Here is a 25,000-nt window from a genome sequence, read left to right on the forward strand (position 1 = left end):
GTCAGTGTAGTGAACAGCTCGTTAACAGAGTGTAGTGAACAGCTCGTTAACAGAGTGTAGTGAACAGCTCGTCAGTGTAGTGAACAGCTCGTCAGTGTAGTGAACAGCTCATCAGTGTAGTGAACAGCTCGTTAGTGTAGTGAACAGCTCGTTAACAGAGTGTAGCGAACAGCTCGTCAGTGTAGTGAACAGCTCATCAGTGAAGTGAACAGCTCGTCAGTGTAGTGAACAGCTCATTAACAGAGTGTAGTGAACAGCTCGTCAGTGTAGTGAACAGCTCGTCAGTGTAGTGAACAGCTCGTTAACAGAGTGTAGTGAACAGCTCGTCAGTGTAGTGAACAGCTCGTCAGTGTAGTGAACAGCTCATTAACAGAGTGTAGTGAACAGCTCGTTAGTGTAGTGAACAGCTCGTTAGTGTAGTGAACAGCTCGTCAGTGTAGTGAACAGCTCGTTAAGAGTGTAGTGAACAGCTCGTTAAGAGTGTAGTGAACAGCTCGTTAACAGAGTGTAGTGAACAGCTCGTTAACAGAGTGTAGTGAACAGCTCATCAGTGTAGTGAACAGCTCGTCAGTGTAGTGAACAGCTCGTTAAGAGTGTAGTGAACAGCTCGTTAAGAGTGTAGTGAACAGCTCGTTAACAGAGTGTAGTGAACAGCTCGTTAACAGAGTGTAGTGAACAGCTCGTCAGTGTAGTGAACAGCTCGTCAGTGTAGTGAACAGCTCGTTAACAGAGTGTAGTGAACAGCTCGTCAGTGTAGTGAACAGCTCATCAGTGTAGTGAACAGCTCGTTAACAGAGTGTAGTGAACAGCTCGTCAGTGTAGTGAACAGCTCGTCAGTGTAGTGAACAGCTCGTTAACAGAGTGTAGTGAACAGCTCGTTAGTGTAGTGAACAGCTCATTAACAGAGTGTAGTGAACAGCTCGTCAGTGTAGTGAACAGCTCGTTAACAGAGTGTAGTGAACAGCTCGTCAGTGTAGTGAACAGCTCGTCAGTGTAGTGAACAGCTCGTTAACAGAGTGTAGTGAACAGCTCGTCAGTGTAGTGAACAGCTCGTTAGTGTAGTGAACAGCTCGTTAGTGTAGTGAACAGCTCGTTAGCAGCTCGTTAGCAGTGCTGTACCTTCAGGAGTTTGGGCGGTGGGCTTCTTCTTCCTCTTGTCTCCATAAACTGGTTTCTTCTTTGGCACAGAGTCTTTGGATGGCACTTCAACACCTACACACACACACACACACACACACACACACACACAGTTGCTCTGTGTTTGTAATTTGGTCTTAGACACAGAGACTACAAGACATCTTCCACCAATCAGATTCAAGCTGTGGGGATTCTATTAAGGAAACTTAAAGAATAAAGAATAAAGGGTGCGTTTGTTTTGTAGTCAGTCAGACGCTGCAGCACCTTGAGGACTGAGGGGTGCGTTTGTTTCGTACTCACCCTGGGCCTGCAGCACCTTGAGCGTGGCCTCCGCCCGAGCGCGGGCCTCCCTCTGGGCTTTCGTCAGGAGCTTGCCCTCCTTCTTCAGACGCTCCTTCCTCTCCTTCTCCTTCTGCTTCTTCTTCTCCTTTCGCTCCTGCTCCAGACGCTCCTGAGGAGGGGCGGGGTCAGAGGGGCGGGGTCAGAGAGTGTGCAGCTGTTTCTGTAAAAATCTGTGAAGGTGTGAAACTGCAGTTACCTGCTCCAGCCTCTGCTGCTCCAGCTCCTCCAGCCTCTTCAGACGCTCCTCCTCCTCCCTCTTGGCTCGCTCCTCCTCCTGCAACACACACACACACACACACACACACACACACAGGTCAGAAGCCCTGTGAACACACAGCTGCGGTGACAGACTCCGTTTCCCAGCATGCCTCACCTCCTTCATCTTGGCCAGAGCTTCCTGCATGGCCTTCACTGTGGCCTTGCTGGGCCCCTTCTTCTTCTCCTTCTCCTCCTTCTCCTTCTCGCCCTTCTTCTTCTTCTTGTCTTTCTTCTTCTTGTCGCCCTCAGCCTCCTCTGCAGCACACACACACACACACACACACACACACACACACACACACACACACACACACACACACACACACACACACAGTTAGTTATTTGTTTTCTTTCTGTTCTCCGTTCAAATCAAACGCAGACAGGAAGTGCCGTCTCACCTTCTGGCTCCGCCCCTTCCTGTTCCTCCACCACGGCGGCAGCGGGCGGGGCGGGGGGCGTGGCCTCCATCTTCTTTGGTGGTTCTTTGTCGGTCTCCTTCATCTTCTTCTGCCTCAGACGCTCCTCCTCCTTCTTCTTCCTGTCCCTCTCCTTCTTCTCCGCCTTCTTCTGCGCCGCCGTCTTCATCCTGAAGGCTCCGTCCTCCTCCTCCTCCTCCTCCTCGCTCTCCCCCTTAGCCGCCTTGCCCTTCTTCTTCTTCTTGTCTTTCCTGGAGGAGAACTCCTCGTCGTCCTCTGACTCCTCCTCCTTCTCTCCTCCTCCTCCTCCTCCTCCTCCTCCTCTCTGGGCTCCTCCCTCCTCCTCCTCCTCCTCTTCGTCGGAGGCGGACGGCTTCCTGCCTGTTTTCTTGGTTTTGGTTTTGTTGGAGGAGCGCGGGCCATCGTCCTGCTCCGAGTCTGAGGCAGCAGGAGCAGCCTGAGGAGCACACACACACACACACACACACACACACACACACACACACAGCTTTACTCCCTGTTGGATGTGAGCGCCTCACAGGACGTAGATCTAGGTGATGTAGAAGTGTCACCTTCTTGTCTCTCTGCTCTCCGTTCCTCTCCGCTTCACCTTGACCTTCATCCTCATCGCCCTCCTCCTCCCCTGGCTCCGCCCTCTTCCCCTTCCTGGTCTTCTTCTTCTCTGGTCTGGGAGGCTCCGCGGCCTCCACTTCTTCTGTGGTGTCTGTTTTCTGCAGAGGGACGACAGGGGAGACACAGCAGCCAATCAGAAAACAGCTGGCCCGCCTCAGGGGAGCGCCTCTTGTTGCTATGGAGACGGCCGGACACAGCGCCTCCTGTCTGCACGCTGAACTTTGACCCCATTAACCTCAAATGGAAAACTAATGAACAAATGAACAAACACTGTGACAAAATAACAACCACATGGAGGGAAAATGATCATTATTGATCAGGTGACAGGGGGTGAATGATCATTATTGATCAGGTGACAGGGGGTGAATGGTCATTACTGATCAGGTGACAGGGGGTGAATGATCATTATTGATCAGGTGACAGGGTGAATGATTATTATTGATCAGGTGACAGGGGTGAATGATTATTATTGATCAGGTGACAGGGGGTGAATGGTCATTACTGATCAGGTGACAGGGGGTGAATGATCATTATTGATCAGGTGACAGGGTGAATGATCATTATTGATCACCTTGGTCTTGACTCCCTGGCTCTCCAGAGAAAGCTCCTCCAGCTCCTTCAGGATGTCGTCCTCACTGCAGGAGGAAGAGGAGGAGAAAACACCTGGTCACCTTCAGCACCTTAACACTGAGGAGGAGGAGGAGGAGGAGGAGGAGGAGAGAACAGCAGGAGGAAGAGGAGGAGGAGAGAACAGCAGGAGGAAGAGGAGGAGGAGGAGAACAGCAGGAAGAGGAGGAGGAGAGAACAGCAGGAGGAAGAGGAGGAGGAGAGAACAGCAGGAAGAGGAGGAGGAGGAGGAGAGAACAGCAGGAGGAAGAGGAGGAGGAGGAGGAGGAGAGAACAGCAGCAGGAAGAGGAGGAGGAGGGGAGAACAGCAGGAAGAGGAGGAGGAGGAGGAGAGAACAGCAGGAGGAAGAGGAGGAGGAGGAGGAGAGAACAGCAGCAGGAAGAGGAGGAGGAGGGGAGAACAGCAGCAGGAAGAGGAGGAGGAGGAGGAGAGAACAGCAGGAGGAAGAGGAGGAGGAGGAGAACAGCAGGAAGAGGAGGAGGAGGAGGACAGAACAGCAGGAGGAAGAGGAGGAGGAGGAGGAGGAGAGAACAGCAGCAGGAAGAGGAGGAGGAGGGGAGAACAGCAGCAGGAAGAGGAGGAGGAGGAGGAGAGAACAGCAGGAGGAAGAGGAGGAGGAGGAGGAGAGAACAGCAGGAGGAAGAGGAGGAGGAGGAGGAGAGAACAGCAGCAGGAAGAGGAGGAGGAGGGGAGAACAGCAGCAGGAAGAGGAGGAGGAGGAGGAGAGAACAGCAGGAGGAAGAGGAGGAGGAGGAGGAGAGAACAGCAGCAGGAAGAGGAGGAGGAGGGGAGAACAGCAGCAGGAAGAGGAGGAGGAGGAGGAGGAGGAGAGAACAGCAGGAGGAAGAGGAAGAGGAGGAGGAGAGAACAGCAGCAGGAAGAGGAGGAGGAGGAGGAGGAGAGAACAGCAGGAGGAAGAGGAGGAGGAGAGAACAGCAGGAAGAGGAGGAGGAGGAGGAGGAGAGAACAGCAGGAGGAAGAGGAGGAGGAGGAGGAGGAGAGTACAGCAGGAGGAAGAGGAAGAGGAGGACAGAACAGCAGCAGGAGGAGGAGGAAAGGGTGAAAAGAAAGAACAGCTGTAACACTTGAGGTAGAGCTGGAGGAGGAAGAAGAGGAGGAAGAGGAGAACAGGAGGAAGAGGAGGAAGAGGAGAACAGGAGGAAGAGGAGGAAGAGGAGAACAGGAGGAAGAGGAGAACAGGAGGAGGAAGAAGAGGAGGAAGAAGAGAGGAAGAGGAGGAAGAGGAGGAAGAGGAGGAGGAGGAAGAGGATGAAGAGGAGGAAGATGAAGAGGAGGAAGATGAAGAGGAGCTCGTACTCGAAGTCGTCCTTCTTGCCTCCCTTCTTCTTCTTCTTGCCTTTCGGCTCCTTGGAGGCTCCGGCTCCTTCGATCTCCGCCGCCAGAGCGTCGATGTCCACGCCGTCCTCTTTGGCACTGAGGATCACCGATACAGGATCAATATGTCATCAATATGTCAGGATTAGATATCAGAGACACCGATACAGGATCAATATGTCATCAATATGTTAGGATTAGATATCAGATACCGATACAGGATCAATATGTCATCAATATGTCAGGATTAGATATCAGATACCGATACATGATCAATATGTCATCAATATGTCAGGATTAGATATCAGATACCGATACAGGATCAATATGTCATCAATATGTTAGGATTAGATATCAGATACCGATACAGGATCAATATGTCATCAATATGTCAGGATTAGATATCAGATACCGATACATGATCAATATGTCAGGATTAGATATCAGATACCGATACATGATCAATATGTCATCAATATGTTAGGATTGGATATCAGAGACACCGATACATGATCAATATGTCATCAATATGTTAGGATTAGATATCAGATACCGATACATGATCAATATGTCATCAATATGTTAGGGTTATTGATCAGCGGAAGTGATCGATAGGTCACTGGTTTCCCGTCCATGTAAAGTCTCTTCACTGATCAGAGAGCAGCTGCTGCAGCTTCAGGACACACACACTCACACACACACACACACACACACACACACACACACACACACACTCACACACACACACACACACACACACACACACACACACACACACACTCTCCTGCATGGGACAGTGGGAGACTGCTGGGGGCTGGCCAGGCTTACACATGGGTTACATCAGCACACACACACTCACACACACACACACACACACTCACTCACACACACACACACTCACACACACTCTCAGGTGGGTCACACACACGTCACTCTGTTATAAATGTTTTCCATGAAGACGTGAGAAAGGTTTGATGGCCGCTGCAGACTACAGATTATAATCTGCAGATTATGAGCCCCGGCTCACTGCCAGCTCCACAGCATCAGGCAGACATGACGGGTCAGACCTCACATCCTGCCCCTGCTGGGCTGGGACGTCCCGAGGGGGAATATTCCTTTAACATTAAGGTGAATATGGTTTTAAACCACTGGGTTCAACCCAATGAGCTCAGACACCTGAAGCATGGACGGAACCACGACGGAACCACAGCGGAACCACGGAGGAACCACAGCGGAACCACGACGGAACCACGACGGAACCACAGCGGAACCACGGCGGAACCACAACGGAACCACAACGGAACCACAGCAGAACCACGGAGGAACCACGGAGGAACCACAACGGAACCACGACGGAACCACAATGGAACCACGACGGAACCACAGCGGAACCACAGCAGAACCACGGAGGAACCACAACGGAACCACGACGGAACCACAGCAGAACCACGACGGAACCGTGACCCTGACAGTCTCCGTGCGGTGATGTCACTTCCTGTGAACAGAGCGTCTGAAACAGTGACATCATCATCCCGCTCCAGTGGCTGCAAATTAAAACTTGAGCCAATCAGAGCTTCACACACCTGTAAACATCCTGCCCAGCCACCTGCCCCTTCAAAATAAAAGTCTGTTTCTCTCCCAAACTGAGGAGACAGGAGCTGTGTCTGTCTCTCTGCCTGTCTGCCTGTCTCTCTCTCTCTCTCTCTCTCTCTCTGCCTGTCTCTCTGCCTGCCTGCCTGTCTCTCTCTCTCTCACCCTGTCTGTCTCTGTCTGCCTGCCTGTCTGTCTCTCTGCCTGCCTGCCTGTCTGTCTGTCTGTCTCTCTCTCTCTCTCTCTGCCTGCCCGTCTCTCTGCCTGCCTGCCTGTCTGTCTCTCTCTCTCTCTCTCTCCCTGTCTGTCTCTCTGCCTGCCTGTCTGTCTGTCTCTCTGCCTGCCTGTCTGTCTGTCTCTCTCTCTCTCTCTGCCTGCCTGCCTGTCTGTCTCTCTGCCTGCCTGTCTGTCTCTCTGCCTGTCTCTCTCTCCTCAGGGACAAAGAGTTTGCTTGCTGAGGTGAAGCGACATTAACAGACAATGTGGGGCTCCTCTCTCTCTCTCAGCACAAAGAAACACATGAGGCTGCAGGCTGGAGCTGAACACACACACACACACACACACACACACACACACACACACACACACACACACACACACACACACACACACACACACTGACCATCTGCACCCATATGTGACTGATCAACTGATCGGGGATCGATGACGTGCCAGCTGGCTGTGAGCTGATTGGCTGATCGTTCCTCACTGATCAGCTGTTATTAATTGGTTGGATGAGACATGAGATCAAAGGTTCACTGGCGGCTAATTAACGCTGTAATTATTTACTTTATCAACTGCAATGACGTCACCTCGCCGCGGTCTCCCATTGGCTGAGCTGAATAACGTCGCGCTGACCGCCGAGCTGAGAGCTGCGGCGGCTAGCAGCTAGCGGCTACATGCTAACGGCAGCGGGCCCGCCGGCTAACGAGGCTAACACACACACACACACACACACACACACACACACACACACACACACACCTGCCCAGGTCAGAGCTAACACTCTGCTGGAGGTTTTCCCGTCCAGCTGGATGGAGCGTGGCGGCGGGGGGGGGGGGAGCTAGCAGCTGTTAGCTCCTCCGGCTGCTGCCTGGCTCTCAGAGCCCACCTGGACAGGTGTCCTGAGCCGGCCGGGCGCCCGCAGGCCGCGGCCACCTGTGCGGTCACCTGTGTATCACCTGCGGTGTGTGATGCGAGCCCGGCGGGTTAAAGGACCTGCTCACACCGCAGACTCGTGGTTAGCAGCAGCTAGCAGCTTAGCTAGCACCGAGCGAACTAACGGGCTGCTCCCCGGGCAGGAGGCGCCCCCGCCGGCATGAGCCCGGCCCGGCCGGCCCCTCCGGAGCCAGGTGCGGCTGGCTCAGGTGTTCTCCCTACCTGTCCTCCCCGAACTTCTTCTGTTTCTTCCCCATTGTGGCGTGAAGCTCCTCCGTGTCGCCCCTCTCTCTGCTGGCCGAGCAGGCTCACATCAGCCAAAGATCGTCTGCTCAGCAGATGACTCACTACACAGCAAGGCCGCGCCTTCCGGTCTGTGACCAAGGACCAGGCGGCAGGGGAACTATAAACTCACACCGCCCGCAGGCTCTGAGCTTCTCCTGCACGATCAGTGATAATAATACCTGTCCATCTGTAGTCCCGGCAGCAGGTGTCGTACAGGTGTGCTCAGTGTCTGTAGGTCCACAGACACTGAATGAGCTGAACTGAGCCTCATGCAGTCTGTGGCTGGTCCAGTGGCTGGAGACACAGACGAGCTGCCAGTGGACGGTGTGTGTGTGTTCCTGTGTGTAAATGTGGAGCAGCCTGTCAGCTGGCAGGCTGAGCCCCTGAGCTATTATAACAACAATAATATAATAATAGTATAATAATAATAATAATAATAATAATAATAATAAAAATCTACATACTGCAGTTAATAGTACTACTATTAATAACAACATCAAATAATAGATGTGATAATATTAATGATAATAATGATATAAAAGTATTAATATTACAATAACGACATAAAAATCTGAGTGGGTTATAGTCAAACCAGAACTACTCAACGATTTTTTTTTTCTTTTTTTTTCTGTTTTTAAAAAGCAAGGTCAGGAGAGCAGGCAGCGTCATGTCCCCCTGATGTGAACATGACTGAAATGTCAAGTTGAGGATTATCCATGTAGAATGACAGTAAATAATGTACAATGAAGTGACAATATATTGCTTCATATTTTTGTGATATTTTGTTATTTTATTCCAACGATATATTTTATTCTTTTTACAATAAAAAGAAACTAAATAATAAATCTTGAGGCGGACGTGCTGAAGCCGCTGTGGCCACCCGGATACTTACAGAGTGAGACCTCTTTCCTTTTCTCTCCTCTCTGACCGGACTCCCAGCAGCACGCACGGCCCGTCTCATAGACTCTGCGCATGCGCCGTAGAGCTGCGCGTTCAGGAGCGTCGTGCTGCGCGGGAGCGCGCACGCAGCAGCGCGTTGAAATCAGATGCTTCAGTTTGTTTGGATTCTGAGTGTCAGGCTCGAGCTTCAGCCGAGCACGGGGGTGTTCAACACACACACACACACACACACAGATATATATACATGTACATGTACACATAAATATACACACACCTATGCCACCCATATATATATGTGTATGTGTGTGTGTGTGTGTGTGTGTGTGTGTGTGTGTGTGTGTCAGATTGAGCTGTGTAATATATTAAAATGTTTCTCTCTCCAGGTTTTATTCATTTATTTTATATTTATAAATTTATTTATTATTATAAAAGGTTGTCTGAGGTTTCTCCTCTGCATGACATGTGATGTCACGGTGATGTCGCGGTGATGTCACAGTGAGGCTGCGTCACATCAGTGCGATGACGGCGTCGCACAGGCTCCTCAGGCGGCCCTGCAGCTCGGCCGGCTGCGACCGCAGCATCGCCGCGGCGACGGCGGCCGTGTGCTCGGGGCAGAAGCGTCCCCCGGCCAGCAGGGCGCTCAGCTCGCCGCTCAGCCCGGCGGGGAGCCAGCCCGAGGACACGCCCAGCCGGCAGCTGTCCATCACGCCGCCCTTCACCTCCACCTGCAGGTGGGCGGAGCCCCGCACCCCAGACTCCTCCTCCCTCAGCTCCAGACGGGTGTCCACGCTGAATTTGGGCGTCTTACCAAAAAGCCAATCCCAGCTCTGCAGCTCGGCCGCCGCCCCACCCACACCCGGGAACGCTGACTCATCAGACGGGTCGACCACGGTTTCCACGGCGCTGAAACCGAACTCTGAGGAGGAAGCAGGAAACAACACAGGACATGACATGACATTTCCACTGAACTGAAATCTAAAATAAATAAATGAGCAAAACTGACCAGAAAACTAAGTTTATAATTATTCTAATTATGTATTTAAAAATACCTACAAGAAAAACTGTAGCCCAAAAACTAAATACATAGGCTATATATGTAAATATATATGTGTGTGTGTGTGTGTGTATATATATATATATATATATATATATATACATATTATTTTGTTATGTACTTAACAAAAAAAGGTGAAATAACTGAAAACATGTTTTATATTCTAGTTTCTTCAAAATAGCCACCCTTTGCTCTGATTACTGCTTTGCACACTCTTGGCATTCTCTCCATGAGCTTCAAGAGGTAGTCACCTGAAATGGTTTTCACTTCACAGGTGTGCCTTATCAGGGTTAATTAGTGGAATTTCTTGCTTTATCAATGGGGTTGGGACCATCAGTTGTGTTGTGCAGAAGTCAGGTTACTACACAGCCGGCAGCCCTATTGGACAACTGTTGAAATTCATATTATGGCAAGAACCAATCAGCTAACTAAAGAAAAACGAGTGGCCATCATTACTTTAAGAAATGAAGGTCAGTCAGTCCGGAAAATTGCAAAAACTTTAAATGTGTCCCCAAGTGGAGTCGCAAAAACCATCAAGCGCTACAACGAAACTGGTACACATGAGGACCGACCCAGGAAAGGAAGACCAAGAGTCACCTCCGCTTCTGAGGACAAGTTCATCCGAGTCACCAGCCTCAGAAATCGCAAGTTAACAGCAGCTCAGATCAGAGAGCAGATAAATGCCACACAGAGTTCTAGCAGCAGACCCATCTCTAGAACAACTGTTAAGAGGAGACTGCGCCAATCAGGCCTTCATGGTCAAATAGCTGCTAGGAAACCACTGCTAAGGAGAGGCAACAAGCAGAAGAGATTTGTTTGGGCCAAGAAACACAAGGAATGGACATTAGACCAGTGGAAATCTGTGCTTTGGTCTGATGAGTCCAAATTTGAGATCTTTGGTTCCAACCGCCGTGTCTTTGTGAGACGCAGAAAAGGTGAACGGATGGATTCCACATGCCTGGTTCCCACTGTGAAGCATGGAGGAGGAGGTGTGATGGTGTGGGGGTGTTTTGCTGGTGACACTGTTGGGGATTTATTCAAAATTGAAGGCACACTGAACCAGCATGGCTACCACAGCATCCTGCAGCGACATGCCATCCCATCCGGTTGGCGTTTAGTTGGACCATCATTTATTTTTCAGCAGGACAATGACCCCAAACACACCTCCAGGCTGTGTAAGGGCTATTTGACCAAGAAGGAGAGTGATGGAGTGCTGCGGCAGATGACCTGGCCTCCACAGTCACCGGACCTGAACCCAATCCAGATGGTTTGGGGTGAGCTGGACCGCAGAGTGAAGGCAAAGGGGCCAACAAGTGCTAAACACCTCTGGGAACTCCTTCAAGACTGTTGGAAAACCATTTCAGGTGACTACCTCTTGAAGCTCATGGAGAGAATGCCAAGAGTGTGCAAAGCAGTAATCAGAGCAAAGGGTGGCTATTTTGAAGAAACTAGAATATAAAACATGTTTTCAGTTATTTCACCTTTTTTTGTTAAGTACATAACTCCACATGTGTTCATTCATAGTTTTGATTCCTTCAGTGAGAATCTACAATGTAACTAGTCATGAAAATAAAGAAAACGCATTGAATGAGAAGGTGTGTCCAAACTTTTGGCCTGTACTGTATATATATATATATATATATATATATATATATATATATATATATATGTGTATATGTATATATATGAAGAGTTCATTTGCAAAAACAGATAAAAGCAATTCTTAAAATGAATACACCTTTTTCACTGATACTGCTTGGAGTACACACAAACATATGCACACACACACACAAAGCATGATTTAGGATAATAAACATTATGCCAGGCTAAATAAACATATTAAAAAAATAGAAATAAATATAAAGTAAATTTTAATAAAACTCAAAGTTTAAAAAGTTTTAATAAATTGAAATGGAGATATCTGTTTTTGCAAATGAACTCTTCATATATATATATATATATATATACACACACATATTTTTTACTATATGCGTTTTGAAAAAAGAAGATTACATAACTCCCCACTCAACAAAACAGGACAGGATGGGGCAGGGCCTGACGGGACGGGGCGGGGCCTGACGGGACGGGGCGGGGCCTGACAGGGCGGGGCGGGGCCTGACAGGACAGGGCGGGGCCGGGGCCGTACCTGAGTTGTACTGGGCTCCAAGTGCTGCCAGCAGCTGGTCCCAGTCCAGCGTGGGGTCGTGGTCCAGCAGGTTGGTGACGGGCGACGGGACGCTGGGCGTGGCGTTGCTGCGGACGCCGCGGCTCGTGGGGCGGAGCACCGCGGACAGGGCGGAGCGATCAGCTGAGAACAGCAGGGTGCAGTGGTGGTAGGCGGAGCTCCGCCCCAGACGGGACGCCGTGCCTGGAGACAGAGGAGACAGGCGGGTCGCTCAGCCTGACCTCATCTGAGACAGTATGATGTAATACAGGCTGATGTGATGTAACAGCCTCTGAGGCGTTAGCCCCGCCCCCTGGCCGCTCACCTGAGATCTTGTAGTGTCCGTTGAGGATGATGTCATAGCGGTCGGTGGCGTGGACGTCGAGGCCGGGCCGCAGCGTCCTCAGGGCGTCCGTCACCACGCGCAGGTTCCTCTTCCTGTCGTACTTCTTCTTGCAGGTGAAGAAGGTGAGGTTGAGGTTCCCCAGGTCGTGGAACACCGTCCCGCCGCCGCTGCGCCGCCGGGCCAGGGGGACGCCCGCCGCCCTCATGGCCCGCAGGTCGCACTCGCTCCAGGGGTTCTGGTGGCGTCCGATCACCACGGCGGGCCGGTTCCTCCACAGCAGCAGGACGCTGCGGCGCCGCAGGTCCACGTTGGCGTCGATCCAGTCCTCCAGAGCCAGGTTCTGGTACACGTCTGTGGAGCGGGACCGCAGGATCAGCCCCGCCCCCTCGCCGCCGCCCTGCTCGTACGCCGCCGACAGGCCACCGCCGCCGCTGCAGGGCCGAGCCGCCGGGCCGCCGGGCAGACACCCGCCGACACCCAGCCGGCCTCTGGCGACACACAACGTCCGTCTGAGGTGTGATGTCATCATCATGGCTCCGCCCACTCGGCGGTCAGTCAGGAGACACGAAACGGAGCTCCAGCACGACAGCGACTCCTGATGATGAAAACACCAAGACAACAAACACTAGCAGAGGTCCCACTCCCTGCGCACGGCTCTGTCCGTCGTACACACGCCACTGATCAGTATTTATTAGTGATCAATAACCCCATACTCATGTCCAGGTGTGTACACCATCCTGATCTGTGATTGGTCACTCAGTTCAGCTCCGCCTGCTGACCAATAAAACTACAAACATGGCCGCCAGCAGGGCGGCACACACACAGACAGAGCACATAGACAATCAATAAGTGATCGATGATCAATATGTGATCAGTGTGTTGGACTCCATGAGCTTTTATTTCAGTTTCTTTTGTTTTGTTTGTTTTGTCTGAATTTGATTTGAACCTCTCATTACAGCTGTGACGTCATAATGACCTTGTTGATGCTGGTACAATGTTTCCTGTCTGAGCTCATTCATCACCGCGAGCTGCTCTGTCGCGTTCACCCGCACGCTCACGCTCACCTGGCGTCATGACGTCACCGCCTCGGCCTCAGTGAAACAGGTAAAGGCGGAACGTTCCGGTTTTTAACAAAGTAACGTTTTAAAGATCACCTGGGAGAAGCAGGAGGCGCGTGCTGACCTGAGTGCGGGAGCGGCGGGAAGCTCGAGACAACAACACACAACTTCCGGCCGTGCCCTTCAAAATAAAAGCTCCCTGCATTAATACGATACAACAACAAACTCAGCTCCTCTGAGTGAACGTGTTTCAGCGGGTCTCAGGGCGGGTCCGCGGCCCTGCAGGGAGCCGCCCGGGGCCGCCGCGCGGTCACGTCATTCAGCAGGAACTGATGAATCAATATCAAATCAATACTGAGCACCGAGTGGATTATATGTGGTTACGTTTCACAATAAAGGCACATGAGCTCAGTTCAGACACATTCTATTGATTACTGATCAACAATCAATAGCTGATATGGTTTCTACTGTAACAAACTGAGCTGCTGCGTCATGACGCCACCGAGCAGCGTCTCATCATCATCATCATCATCACCTTCATCATCATCATCCTCAACACAGCTCTGGATCATTGAAGTGTCTCAGTTGAGGTTTATTTTGAAGGCGGGGTCTCCGTGCTTCCGGTGCGTCTCTAAATCACTCCGCTGCCGCTGCGGGCCGGTCCGTCGCTGTGAAGCCGCCGTGTTGCGCTGCGGGCCTCCGCTCACAAAGGTTCCGGCAGGTGTTTAAACGCCAACATTATCATCTAATTAATTTAATAATTTTACTGTGCTTTATTTTTAGGGCTGTGTGTTTATTTAATCGCTTGTTTGTTTGTTTGTTTGTTTGTTTGTTTGTTTGTTTGTTATTAGAGCTCGTGGCCACAGGACAACAAACTCACAGCCTGAGGTTCTAAACAGTTTGCCGCAGCGGAAAGTTTCTGAGAGGAAAAAAAAACATGTGACGGACGGAAGCCGCGTGACGTGAATTCACAGGAAACCGGAAGCAGCTGCTGCGTCAGATGATTAACAAATCAATAATCAATCAACGAGAAAAAACACAAAATACAACAAACAGCCACGAAGAAAAAAAAAAACATGAGAGGAAGAAGATGTGACCACATCCTGACACACACACACACACACACACACACACACACACACACACACACACACACACACACACACGGCAGTGCTGTCGGAGTCGCGCGGCGGACAGAGAGCAGGTGAGACTTAATTCAAATTCATTTAAACTTTATTGACAGAATCAACTGGGAGACAAGATTCGACTGATTTGACTGATTTGACTGATCTGGTGATTTTTCAGTTTGATTCTGTTGATTTGATCCGAGAAACAGGAACAACAGAGCAGAGCTCGGCAGCTCACTGACACTGTTATTAGTGTCAGTGTCATTGTTATTATTAGTAGTAGGGTTAGTATTATTATTATTAGTAGTAGTAGTAGTATTCATATTATTGTTATTATTAGTATTAGTATTATTGTATTTGACAGTTTTTCAGGCTTATTCCACAGCAGCTGTATGCAGGGAAATGCAAAGTTTCACTATTTTAATAGTTTAATAATTTGACTATTTTAATAATTTAATATTTTGACTACTTTAATAATTCATTAATTTGACTACTTTAATAATTTAAATGCATGCTGCTTGTTTACAGAGAGCCTAAAAAACAAATAAATAATAAACAAATGAAAATAGAAACTTGTAGAGCAGCACTTGATGAAAACCAGGTTAGTTTTAGTTTTGGAGTGTGACAGCAGATCAGAGCTCGACACGCAAAACGCTGCACAGCTTAATGAGGAATACTTCAGCTTGTATTCAATTCAATTAAATGTGCAGTTCACTCAAAATTAGAAGCCCTACGCCACAGCAGCATTTTTATGGTAAAAAAAAATAAATAAATAAAAAAATAAACAGCCGACTGTTGGTTCAAACTTTACTGAAATACTGTTGATCATTATTATCATCATCATTATTATTATTATTATTATTATCATTATTGCTAATTATAATATTCATATTTCTGTAGGTATATTTCATTGTCAGCTTTTTGACTTCAGTGACATGAAAAAGGAGAAAAAAATTGCAAAAAAAAGGAAAAAGTTCCAAGAAAGTTCACAGAGAAGAAAAACAGAAATTTATTATAAAATTACTGGAAAATTAAGACAAAAAATGCATTAAGTGGCACTGAAGATAACTGAGGGGAAACGAGAACAAAAAAGTAAAAAACGAGCAGGAAGGTTCCAGCAGTGAACGGCTGCAGGAACCCACCAGGTGTATCGCACCTGAGGGGAACCAGCAGAGAGAACCCTGCTTGAGGGGAACCTGCACTGAGAACCCTGCTTGAGGGGAACCTGCACTGAGAACCCTGCTTGAGGGGAACCAGCAGAGAGAACCCTGCTTGAGGGGAACCTGCAGAGAGAACCCTGCCTGAGGGGAACCTGCACTGAGAACCCTGCATGAGGGGAACCTGCACTGAGAACCCTGCCTGAGGGGAACCTGCAGAGAGAACCGCTGAGTCACACTGAGCATGCTCAGTCCGCTCACCTCACTCTGAGGCAAAGCAGCCAATCACGTGTCGTGATGATGTCATCAGGGCTTATCAGCCATCAGAGGAATCAGATCTGCACGTCAAACCGCTCTTCATCTTACTCATCATCCTCATCCTTATCATCATCATCATCCTCATCATCATCATCATCATCCTTATCCTTATCATCATCATCATCATCATCATCATCATCATCCTCATCATCATCAGCTCCTCACACACCTGGCAGGTGAAGCGGCTGTGTAGTGATACACACACAAACTAGTTCCACCAGTTTGCCAGTCAGAGCACGTGGAAGGATACTGAATAATAGCCTGGCTCCATGTGTTTCAGGCTAACCACTCCCATAGACTTCAAGTCTTTATGCTAAGCTAACAGGAAATGCTACCCACAGGAAGTGACCCTCTGGCCTCAGGCTGGGGAGGCAGAATGTTCCTTTAACAGGCTGAGCTGCCGGGGGGCGGGGCTACGCAGACAGAGTGTGTGACCCAAAAATGTTGCCCTGTGGTTTGTGGCCTTAAAGAGGTTACCATGGTAACAGCAGAGCGATGGGGGTCTAGTTCTGTTATCATTCATGGTCAGGTGACAGGATGAGTGAGGCGGCCTATGTGTGTGTGAGCGTGTGTGTGAGTGTGTGTGTGAGTGTGTGTGTGTGTGTGTGTGTGTGTGTGTGTGAATCGTCGGGTGTGAATTCTCAGAAGTGATGAGGTGATGAGTTGTTTCAGCTCTTTAGTTCCGTCATATTCATGATTACACACACACACACACACACACACACACACAGGGGAGGACATTGTGTGTGTGTGTGTGTGTGTGTGTGTGTGTGTGTGTGTGTGAACCACACCAGCCCATGTACATCACACAGTGTCAGTTTGATTTAGCTGGAGGAGGTTTTGATCGACGTTCAGGTAAAACCCTGTTTATTATCACACATGTGAATGTAAAAAGGTGAAAATGTGATTTGTTGTAAGTCAGTAAAGTGGAGTTCTGCTGTGCGATTCGACTGTTTTCTGCTGTTTTACCAGTTTCAGTTTGAACCTTCTGAAACCCAGCAGCCTTCAGTTTGAACTTTGTTTTACTTCAGCCTTTGAACAAGTGAAGATAAAACAGAAAAAAGTCCGTCTTCACCCGCATGAAGACACTCCTGTTTTCGTTTGAAAGCACAGGTTACCGTCTGCGCTCAGGAGGCTCTTCTCTCACTTGTTTCTCCTGAAGTTTTCCAAATCTATTCTTTTGGTTCTTTTTATTGTTGACTTAGGATTTATTTTGTAGTTATTAACTCACTTAACCAAGACTCAAAGGAATGATATATTTTTAAAGGATTTTTTTGCCAGAGTTCAGTTAGACATTTCACAGCCTGTGGGTTTCCGAGTGTTAATTCATGATTGATGCGAATATTTTTTACAACAAAAGGAAAAGTAGTTCCATGTGCAAGTTGGTTGCTGTGCTCGGGGTCGGTTTCTGTCAAAGTTTTTCAGGGATGGAGGGAAAACATGGCGGACGGATCGGAGAACAGTAAAGTGCCGTCTGTGGCCTGCAGGTTTCTGAATCAGGTTCCAACAGGAAAAGCAGAACTGCAGATCGGTTCTGTTTGAAAAGCAGAACGGCTGCTTGATCAGCCGGGTGATGTGAGGAGAAATCTGGAGTCTTTACATGTTTTAAATACATTTTTGATAGATTATGAAGCTCTGATGCCCAGATTATCAGATGAGACCAGACCACTGAAGTGCTGAGCAGCTTCTGGTTCCACCTCCTTTACAGCAGAACATGAAAACACATCTGGGAGGAAACTTCTTTGAACTTGTTCTGAGGCGACGCTGTGCTGCTTTATTGTTTGCATCAGGGCCGTTTGGTTTCGGGGAAGGACAGCTCTGTGTGTCGGCTCTGACTCCTCAGATCCTCCGGTGTCGCTCCTGTTTGCTGTCTGCTGAGTTGCTGCTGGGCGGCTTGACAGCAGGCAGGCGACCCACCACATGTGGATAAATAGTGTCGGGGCGGGTAGATATTTTGGTCCAGCAGACCCGGTGGAGGTGAAGGCTGCCGCTCTGTGCCGCAAAAAGACTGAAGCTACAAAAACAGCAAACAATGAAAACAAAGTAGAAAGTTTCTACTTGATGAGAGGTGGTGAAAGGATGAGAGGGACCAACTACCTCTTTACGTCTCAGATACGAGACAGTCACATTCATTTGTCATGACGGCAAAAAACTAAAAACTGAAGCCGGTCAACCCTTGGACACCTGAGAAAAGCCCCTTGATTTGTTTCAAAAACATGCAGAGAAAAAAAATTACTAGCATATCTCTGTTTAAAAAAAAAAAAAAAAGAGAAAAAGCAAAAAATAATATCACCAGAAAATTTGAAAAAATTATGAGACAGTTACAAAAAATAAGTCAGAAAATAAGCCACTTGTAAACTAGCAAAAATAATTTGGTAAAATGACAAGAAAACCGTTATTAAAATGATGAATGTAAAGGTCAGCTCAGTGTTACTGGATCAGGCTGGTTGAGATGCTTGTTGTGAGGGTAACTGAACCTCAGCTCTCATTATATGCTGATGACCTGCTCTTGTACATATATACAGTTTGAATGTTGTCACTGTGTATTTGAGGTGTGTGTGTTTTAAAGTGGACTTCCTCTGTCATTCTGCAGATCGAGTCCACATGAAGACGCTGCTCACACACACACATGAAGACCCATGAAGACACACTGGAAAATGCACACACATCATGTCTGAAGTGCAGTCCCTCTCCTCCCTTCATTACTCCCCCCTATCCCAGTCTCCTCCCGTCCTCTCTTCACCTCCTCCCCCGCTCTCCTCCCCTCTGAACAATGGCGATCCCTGGCTCCTCCCCCAAACCCAGCCCCAGCCCCACCCACACCTCTATCACTCAGAAGGAGGTTCCTTACCAAACATCTACACGCTGAGAATGCAGAAACCCCGAGGTGACCTCCCACCTCCTCATCTGCACACCTCCCCCCACCTCCCCTCACCCCAGGTAACTTCCCCCCACCTCCACCAGCCCCAGGTATCCTCTCCCCACTTCCTCCTCCCACCTCAGGTAACCTCCCCCCACCTCCACCAGCCTCAGGTAACCTCTCCCCACCTCCACCAGCCTCAGGTATCCTCTCCCCACTTCTTCCCTCCACCCGAGGTAACCTCCCCCCGCCTCCACCAGCCTCAGGTAACCTCCCCCCACCTCCACCAGCCTCAGGTATCCTCTCCCCACCTCCTCCCCCCACCTGAGGTACCCTCCCCCCACCTCCACCAGCCTCAGGTATCCTCTCCCCACCTCCTCCCCCCACCTGAGGTACCCTCCCCCCACCTCCACCAGCCTCAGGTATCCTCTCCCCACTTCTTCCCTCCACCCGAGGTAACCTCCTCCCACCTTCACCAGCCCCAGGAAACCTCCCTCCACATTTACCAGCCCCAGGTAGCCTCCACCCGCCTCCTCCAGACTCAGGTCACCTCCCCCCACCTCTTTTCCCATGACCTCCTGGAGTCCCAGTTCCTCCTGTCCAGCCAAAACCAGCACCAACGTCTCCATCAACCAGACCATGAGGACCAGAGCAGATCTGAACCACCCTGTCTGCTCAACAGCCACAGTTACTCCTACCAGGTCAGATAGGACTCTATTCTATTCTATTGTATTCTATTCTATTCTGTTCTTTATTACTTCTTTTCTGTTGGGAGCCTGAGTTGAAGTTAACCAACAACTCCTGCTGGTTCACTTGAATCTGGGTGGTTAGTGTGTTTTTCCATTCAAAGGAGCCTGAGGGTGTTTAATATGGACTAAACTAAGCAGCAGATTGTATTGATTGTACTGATTATCTTGCAGCAGTCACATGTATCGGCCTGAGTGCCTTTAAGATGATTAATCAGCTGTGGGGTTTGAGATTCCTGGAACTCCCACCAGACCACATGTGGAGTCTTTTCTCTACCTGCTGCCAGGTGGAAAAAATCAATGAACCCATTGATGTCTGTCTCCTTTAGACTTGTTTTTAGTTGAAGTTGCTGTAGCACTCGTCAAGGAAACCTTTCCTGCAAGTTTTTGTACCAGCTTGACTCTTGTACACCTGATCCAATTAAGGGTCACACACTTTCATACATGTCCTGTTCAGGTAGATCCATTTCCAGCATCAAGCCAGCATCCAGCATCAAGCCTGTAACTGGATCAGGTATGCAAGGGTAGACTTGGAACAAAGACTTGCAGGACAGATTGTCCTAAAGGACTGGGTTGAGATGCTCTGGGTTTTATGGATCAGCAGGTCCTGCCTTGCACAGCCGTCAGGCCAGCAAACACGAGTTCTCCAAGTTTTGTGATGACTTTGTGAACTTTGGTCTTTGCTCGTAGGTGGCAGAGGTTTAAGAACTTTCTATCTTATCTAAAGAAACATTCCTTCAGTTGTTATCCAAAAATATCTACCTGAGCAGGAGTGAGAAGAAAATACCAAATGATGTTGGGGCAATCTGCTTCACCACATTGTGTATAGAGAACACCTCTGAGGTGAAGTTCCTATTGTCATGAAAGGTGGAGATACTGTGAGTGTTTTGGTTGGGTACCAATAGTTTTAAGGATTTGGACCGGGCTTCTGTTGCTGGAAAGTTTACGTTTATTTAGAGAGTTTACAGTCTGAAAGGGCTTCACATGCCAACGGTTTATCCTAATAAAAAAACTGTCCAGATCCACAGCTTACTGGTAGGACAGAGCTGCATGCCAACACATGGCTCTGATATAGACTCACAGGAAATGGAAGAAACAAATTAAAGCCCCTGTGGCCAGTGCTGCTGACATTTCTATTTTTTATTTTACAAGTGGAATTTTTACTGTTTTTTCTGGTTTATTTAAGTGGTTCTGAGGTCCTGTGGTGCTGTATCCAGCCAAATCCTAAAAATATGGATCTTTAGTAGAACTGTATTGTTCTGTTCTCTTTATGTAAACTGTGGTTGTGGTTCCTCCAATATGAGTGTCACAGATCCTCCAGTTGGACTCACCAGGTTCCCCCTGTAGAGAGAACGAGCGCTGCACTGGGACTGCTCCTCTCCAAAATGAATGAAGTGGGTCTGGAACAGCAAACAACCCCTCTTTGAGCTGAAAATATGGTTGCACAGCAACACAAGTTTGTTTTGGATTCTTTATAAACACTCTTTTTACAACTGTCTTATTTCCAAAGTGGTGGAAAGAGGAACAGTCCTGGTGCAGTGCTCGTTCTTACCACAGGGAGGTGCTGATGGGTCAAACCTGGAGGATCTAACATGGAGAATATGCCACTGGATAGAGACAGACCACGACTGTCACTTTACAGACTTTCAAAATAATGTAATCCATCTCTCTCTCATCATAACCAGGACCAGCAGCTGGACCAGAGCCAGTTCAACACACACCTGGTCACACACACCCCGCTGTTGGACTCTCACACACTCCAGCCCGATGTTACTGATCTGCAGCACAATCACACGCACTTCTTCACACACTCCAACACACACACGGTCCACTACAATGGTGTGTATGGGTTGCCGGAGCCAGAGGACCAGGGGCCTGCAGAGCTGACACCACCCCAGCTGCAGTGCTCCCCGCTGGGCTGCGGATCGAGAGGAGACGGCCTGGGTGGGTGGAGCTCCATGGAGGTGAGCTCACCATCCGGCCTCCAGTGTTACTCGGACAGGTACCCCACCTGCCTGTCCCAGCCCTTCTGCAGCCCCCACACCCCCAGTCCCAGCCCTCATTACCCCGTCCCGCCCCAGGTCGCCTGCAGCCCCAGTCCTGGACTTGGCTTCGATGCCCAAACACCCATGCACCTAGGCAGCGATCACACCCACACCCACTGTCAAACTGAGCCTGACAGGTACAGCATGACCTCCGACCCAGGCCGACACGCCCCTCAGGTGTGCTGCCCCCCCAACCCGAGCCACAGCGCATCAAACCTGGACCCGACCGGCCTCCGTGATGTGGGGAATTTTCTCCAGAGCAGGAGCCAGGACTTTGTTGCTCCTACCCAGCCAGCAGTGCTCACCGGCGGGCAGAACTGGAGGGAGGAGTGGTGTGGAGGAGGAGGACGAGGAGGACGAGGAGGACGAGGAGGACGAGGAGGAGGAAGAGGAGGAGGAGGACGAGGAGGAGGAGGAAGAGGAGGTCGGACAGACCCTCACGTCCTCCAGTCCACGGCTCAGCATCAGAACCAGGTAGAGTTGCTTCAAAAGTCTGGAAAACTTAAAATTTCAGAGGCAATTTTTAGTTGTTTTTTTCTGGTTTTCTTTTCTTGATTCTTATTTTCTTTAACTTAACTTTAAAATTTTAACTTTTATCAACTTATCAATTTTATCAACTCTATTTAAAACATTTTTATTATTAATCATTATCATTATTATTATTTTATTATTTGTATTTTCTTGTAATGTTTTTATTACATATAGCATTATTTTATTTTTTCCTCACATTTGTATTCACTTTTGTATTTTACTTTTTTTGTTGAAATTTTGTTTTCCATTTTTTCTGGGGATCTTGTCTTTTATTTTCATTAACTTAATGATTTTTATCACCCTATTTACTTATAATATTTCTATTTTATTTTTATTAGATACAGTATTTGTTATTTTTTATTTTTTACATTTATTTCCTCACATTTATGTTCACTTTGGATTTTTTTTTTCTTTTATTTGGTTAACAGTTTGTTTTAAAATTTATTTCCCTTTCAGATTAAACTTCCACGGCATGAAAACAGCAGTGAGGCTTCAGACTGCAGGTAGGCTGGGTGAGGATGATGATGGTGAGGATGATGATGATGTGTTTTTTGTGTTCCTCCCTCCCAACATTACTCTTTCAGTATTATTTTGTAGTTTTTTTACTCATTATGTTCTGATGGGCGGCAGCTGTTGGCTGTAGTTTTCATTTACTGTTTTCCCAACGGAGTCAAAAAAGTCTAATCTAATCTAATTCTGTGTGTGTGTGTGTGTGTGTGTGTGTGTGTGTGCCAGGTTGATGTGTGCAGTGTGTCATCGTGACTTCAGGAGTTTGCCAGCGTTAAACGGACACATGCGATCTCACGGTGGCTTCAGATCTGCGACACACACACCTCACAACAGCAAGGTACACACACACACACACACACACACACACACACTCTCACACACTCACACACACACACACTCTTACAGTCTGGGTGTCTCTCCTCAGGGCGGGGGGGGGTCCTCCCCTCCCGTTATGCCCGTCTCTGTCACCTTCACTGCCGCCGCCCGGCCTCCCTCTGAGGAGGAGGGAGGGGGCGTGGCCAAAGGGTGGAGGCGGGGAAAGAGCAAGTGGCTCCGCCCCCTTGTCCTCCCTCCCTCCTCGTCCACAGGGGGCGCTGTGCTCTACCGCAGCCTGATGCGCCTCAACGCCGCCACTGAAGAGGAAGACGAAGGTGTCTCGGTTGCCGAGGACGACGGGGCGGTCGCTGTGAGCGACGCGGTGGAGGACAGGAGGGACGGGACAGTTGATGCTGAGGAAGTGGTTGCCAGGGGCAACGGGAGGGGCAGTGGGCGGGCTCAGGTGGCGGTCTACACCCCTCCCACCATGCTGTGCCCCGTCAGGGCGGGGCCGGGCCTGTTCTGCTCACTGACCAGAGGGAGGCAGCAGAGAGCAAAGAGCATCCAGCTGCACCGCCCCCACGGTAACACACACACACACACACACACACACACACACACACACACACACACACACCCTGTGTATCAGGCTTCAGTCTCAGGTGTTTCTCACACACCCTCCTCTGCCTCTGATTGGTTGGTCATTGCCTGCCTTCAGGTGTGTGGGCGGGGCTCAGAGGCATGGGGTGGGGTCCTGTCTCTGAGCTGATCGACTCTGAGACAGGAAACTCTGAGTTTTGGGTTCCAGAACAGCTGATCTGAGTCAGTTTGATCAACTCGGAGTAGTTTCACCTGGAGTTAAGCGCGTGACCCACAGCTGTAAAAAGACAGTGTCAATGGAGCCCCGATTTGACGAGTCACCATGGCAACGGGGAAGCGTCGGGCTGCGTTTTTCACCCCAGTTGAATTGGAAATCTTAATGCATTCATACAGAGAGTCTGAACAGGTTTTTTACTGCAACAGCGCTGCAGCAGCAAAGCAGAGGGAGACGGCGTGGGAGACTCTGCTGCTCCGGTCAGTGTGTAAGTTTAAATGGAGTCCGTTACAATCAATAATATTGCAGGGGGAAACTGCCTGAATGGTCGCCTATTAATTTATTTTATTTAGGTGCAACCCGTGGGGGAGAAGCGCACCTGGCAGCAGCTTAAGATGAAATATAAAAACATGGTTCAAACATCTATGCGAAAACTGGCCTGCTGACTGAATGAATGAGGAAGTTAAATACGGTGTGTGGCTGAAAGAGGGCGGACACAGAGAGAAACTCGAGGTTTCATTAGAAAAACCTGGTCCAGACCGGGTTAGTTTCATGGAGTCTGTTACCGCAGTAACTGAGCGAGAGCTTAAGTTCCCTCCCTCTGGGAAACAGGCTGGAGTTACCCCTCTGTCTCTGCTTTGACTTACCTCCCTCTGGGAAACGGAAAACTCAGAGACTCAGAGTTTTCACTAAACCTGCTTTGGGAAACGGAGCCCTGAAGACCAAGAGAATCTGGAAACACCGCTCTTAAGGAGGACTTTTCCATCAAAATTGATATTTGTGTATACAGAGAATGTCTAATATAGCACAGACGGGCTCTGGCCAAAGTGTCTCGAGTGTCTCCGTCTGCTCTGTGGAGACGGGCTCTGGAAATCACCGTAAAGCAGCACCTCTCAATGTGTGACATCATCACACTATTTAGAACAGATAGGTGAACTTAAAAAATCCAATATTCAGCTGAGTGTATTTTTTTAGCCCCAACTTTTGAAAACAGTATTCAAATTACTTGACAAAAAATTATTTCCAGAGAAAAGTGGATTTTTAGGGGTGTAGCCCCATAAACTCCCATTCATTCTGCACTCGCCCGCCAGCGCCCTCACATGGACAGAGACGTGTTTCCGAGACCTGGAAGTCAGAGGGGAGTGGCACTTCTCCCTGTATTAGAGATTCTCTGGAGTTGATGTTGTTTTCAGAGGAGCAGCCATTTTAATCATGTGGAGAATTCCCAGAGTTCCTTGCTGTTCAGGGACATGGGATCCTGATTGGCTCCCTT

General features: G+C 49.0%; 3 protein-coding genes across 7 annotated transcripts in view; 1 reads left to right on the plus strand and 2 right to left on the minus strand.

The window, feature by feature from the left end:
* eif5b (eukaryotic translation initiation factor 5B) overlaps window positions 1–7,911 on the minus strand; it is an 18,172-nt gene extending 10,261 nt beyond the window's left edge. Inside the window, exons 1-9 of the mRNA XM_030069155.1 lie at window positions 7,720–7,911; window positions 4,732–4,848; window positions 3,358–3,421; window positions 2,726–2,884; window positions 2,136–2,610; window positions 1,853–1,992; window positions 1,676–1,753; window positions 1,438–1,588; window positions 1,120–1,212 (exon numbers count right to left, since the gene is read on the minus strand). Coding sequence (XP_029925015.1) covers window positions 1,120–1,212; window positions 1,438–1,588; window positions 1,676–1,753; window positions 1,853–1,992; window positions 2,136–2,610; window positions 2,726–2,884; window positions 3,358–3,421; window positions 4,732–4,848; window positions 7,720–7,754 — 1,312 coding nt within the window. The 5' untranslated portion in view covers window positions 7,755–7,911. The remainder of the gene's footprint in view (window positions 1–1,119; window positions 1,213–1,437; window positions 1,589–1,675; window positions 1,754–1,852; window positions 1,993–2,135; window positions 2,611–2,725; window positions 2,885–3,357; window positions 3,422–4,731; window positions 4,849–7,719) is intronic.
* A 1,151-nt stretch (window positions 7,912–9,062) lies between these two features.
* On the minus strand, window positions 9,063–13,869 carry lipt1 (lipoyltransferase 1). 5 transcript variants are annotated; one of them, XM_030069183.1, is made up of 4 exons: window positions 13,840–13,869; window positions 12,226–12,841; window positions 11,883–12,104; window positions 9,063–9,598 (listed from the first exon to the last, which is right to left on the minus strand). In XM_030069183.1, exons 1-4 carry the CDS (start codon window positions 13,852–13,854, stop codon window positions 9,189–9,191), a joined length of 1,263 nt encoding a protein of 420 aa, XP_029925043.1. In that variant the 5' UTR covers window positions 13,855–13,869; the 3' UTR covers window positions 9,063–9,188. The 5 variants fall into 5 exon arrangements, with proteins under 5 accessions (XP_029925043.1, XP_029925035.1, XP_029925049.1 ...); XM_030069175.1 differs by lacking the exon at window positions 13,840–13,869 and adding an exon at window positions 13,223–13,477; XM_030069189.1 differs by lacking the exon at window positions 13,840–13,869 and adding an exon at window positions 13,311–13,474.
* Window positions 13,870–19,115: 5,246 nt separating this feature from the next.
* LOC115371686 (uncharacterized) overlaps window positions 19,116–25,000 on the plus strand; it is an 8,749-nt gene continuing 2,864 nt past the window's right edge. The window contains exons 1-5 of the mRNA XM_030069165.1: window positions 19,116–19,467; window positions 21,198–22,031; window positions 22,545–22,591; window positions 22,824–22,935; window positions 23,023–23,497. Of these exons, the coding sequence (XP_029925025.1) occupies window positions 21,471–22,031; window positions 22,545–22,591; window positions 22,824–22,935; window positions 23,023–23,497 (1,195 nt within the window). The 5' untranslated portion in view covers window positions 19,116–19,467; window positions 21,198–21,470. The remainder of the gene's footprint in view (window positions 19,468–21,197; window positions 22,032–22,544; window positions 22,592–22,823; window positions 22,936–23,022; window positions 23,498–25,000) is intronic.

The sequence above is a fragment of the Myripristis murdjan genome, chromosome 2 (assembly GCF_902150065.1).
Source record: "Myripristis murdjan chromosome 2, fMyrMur1.1, whole genome shotgun sequence".
Lineage (NCBI taxonomy): Eukaryota > Metazoa > Chordata > Actinopteri > Holocentriformes > Holocentridae > Myripristis > Myripristis murdjan.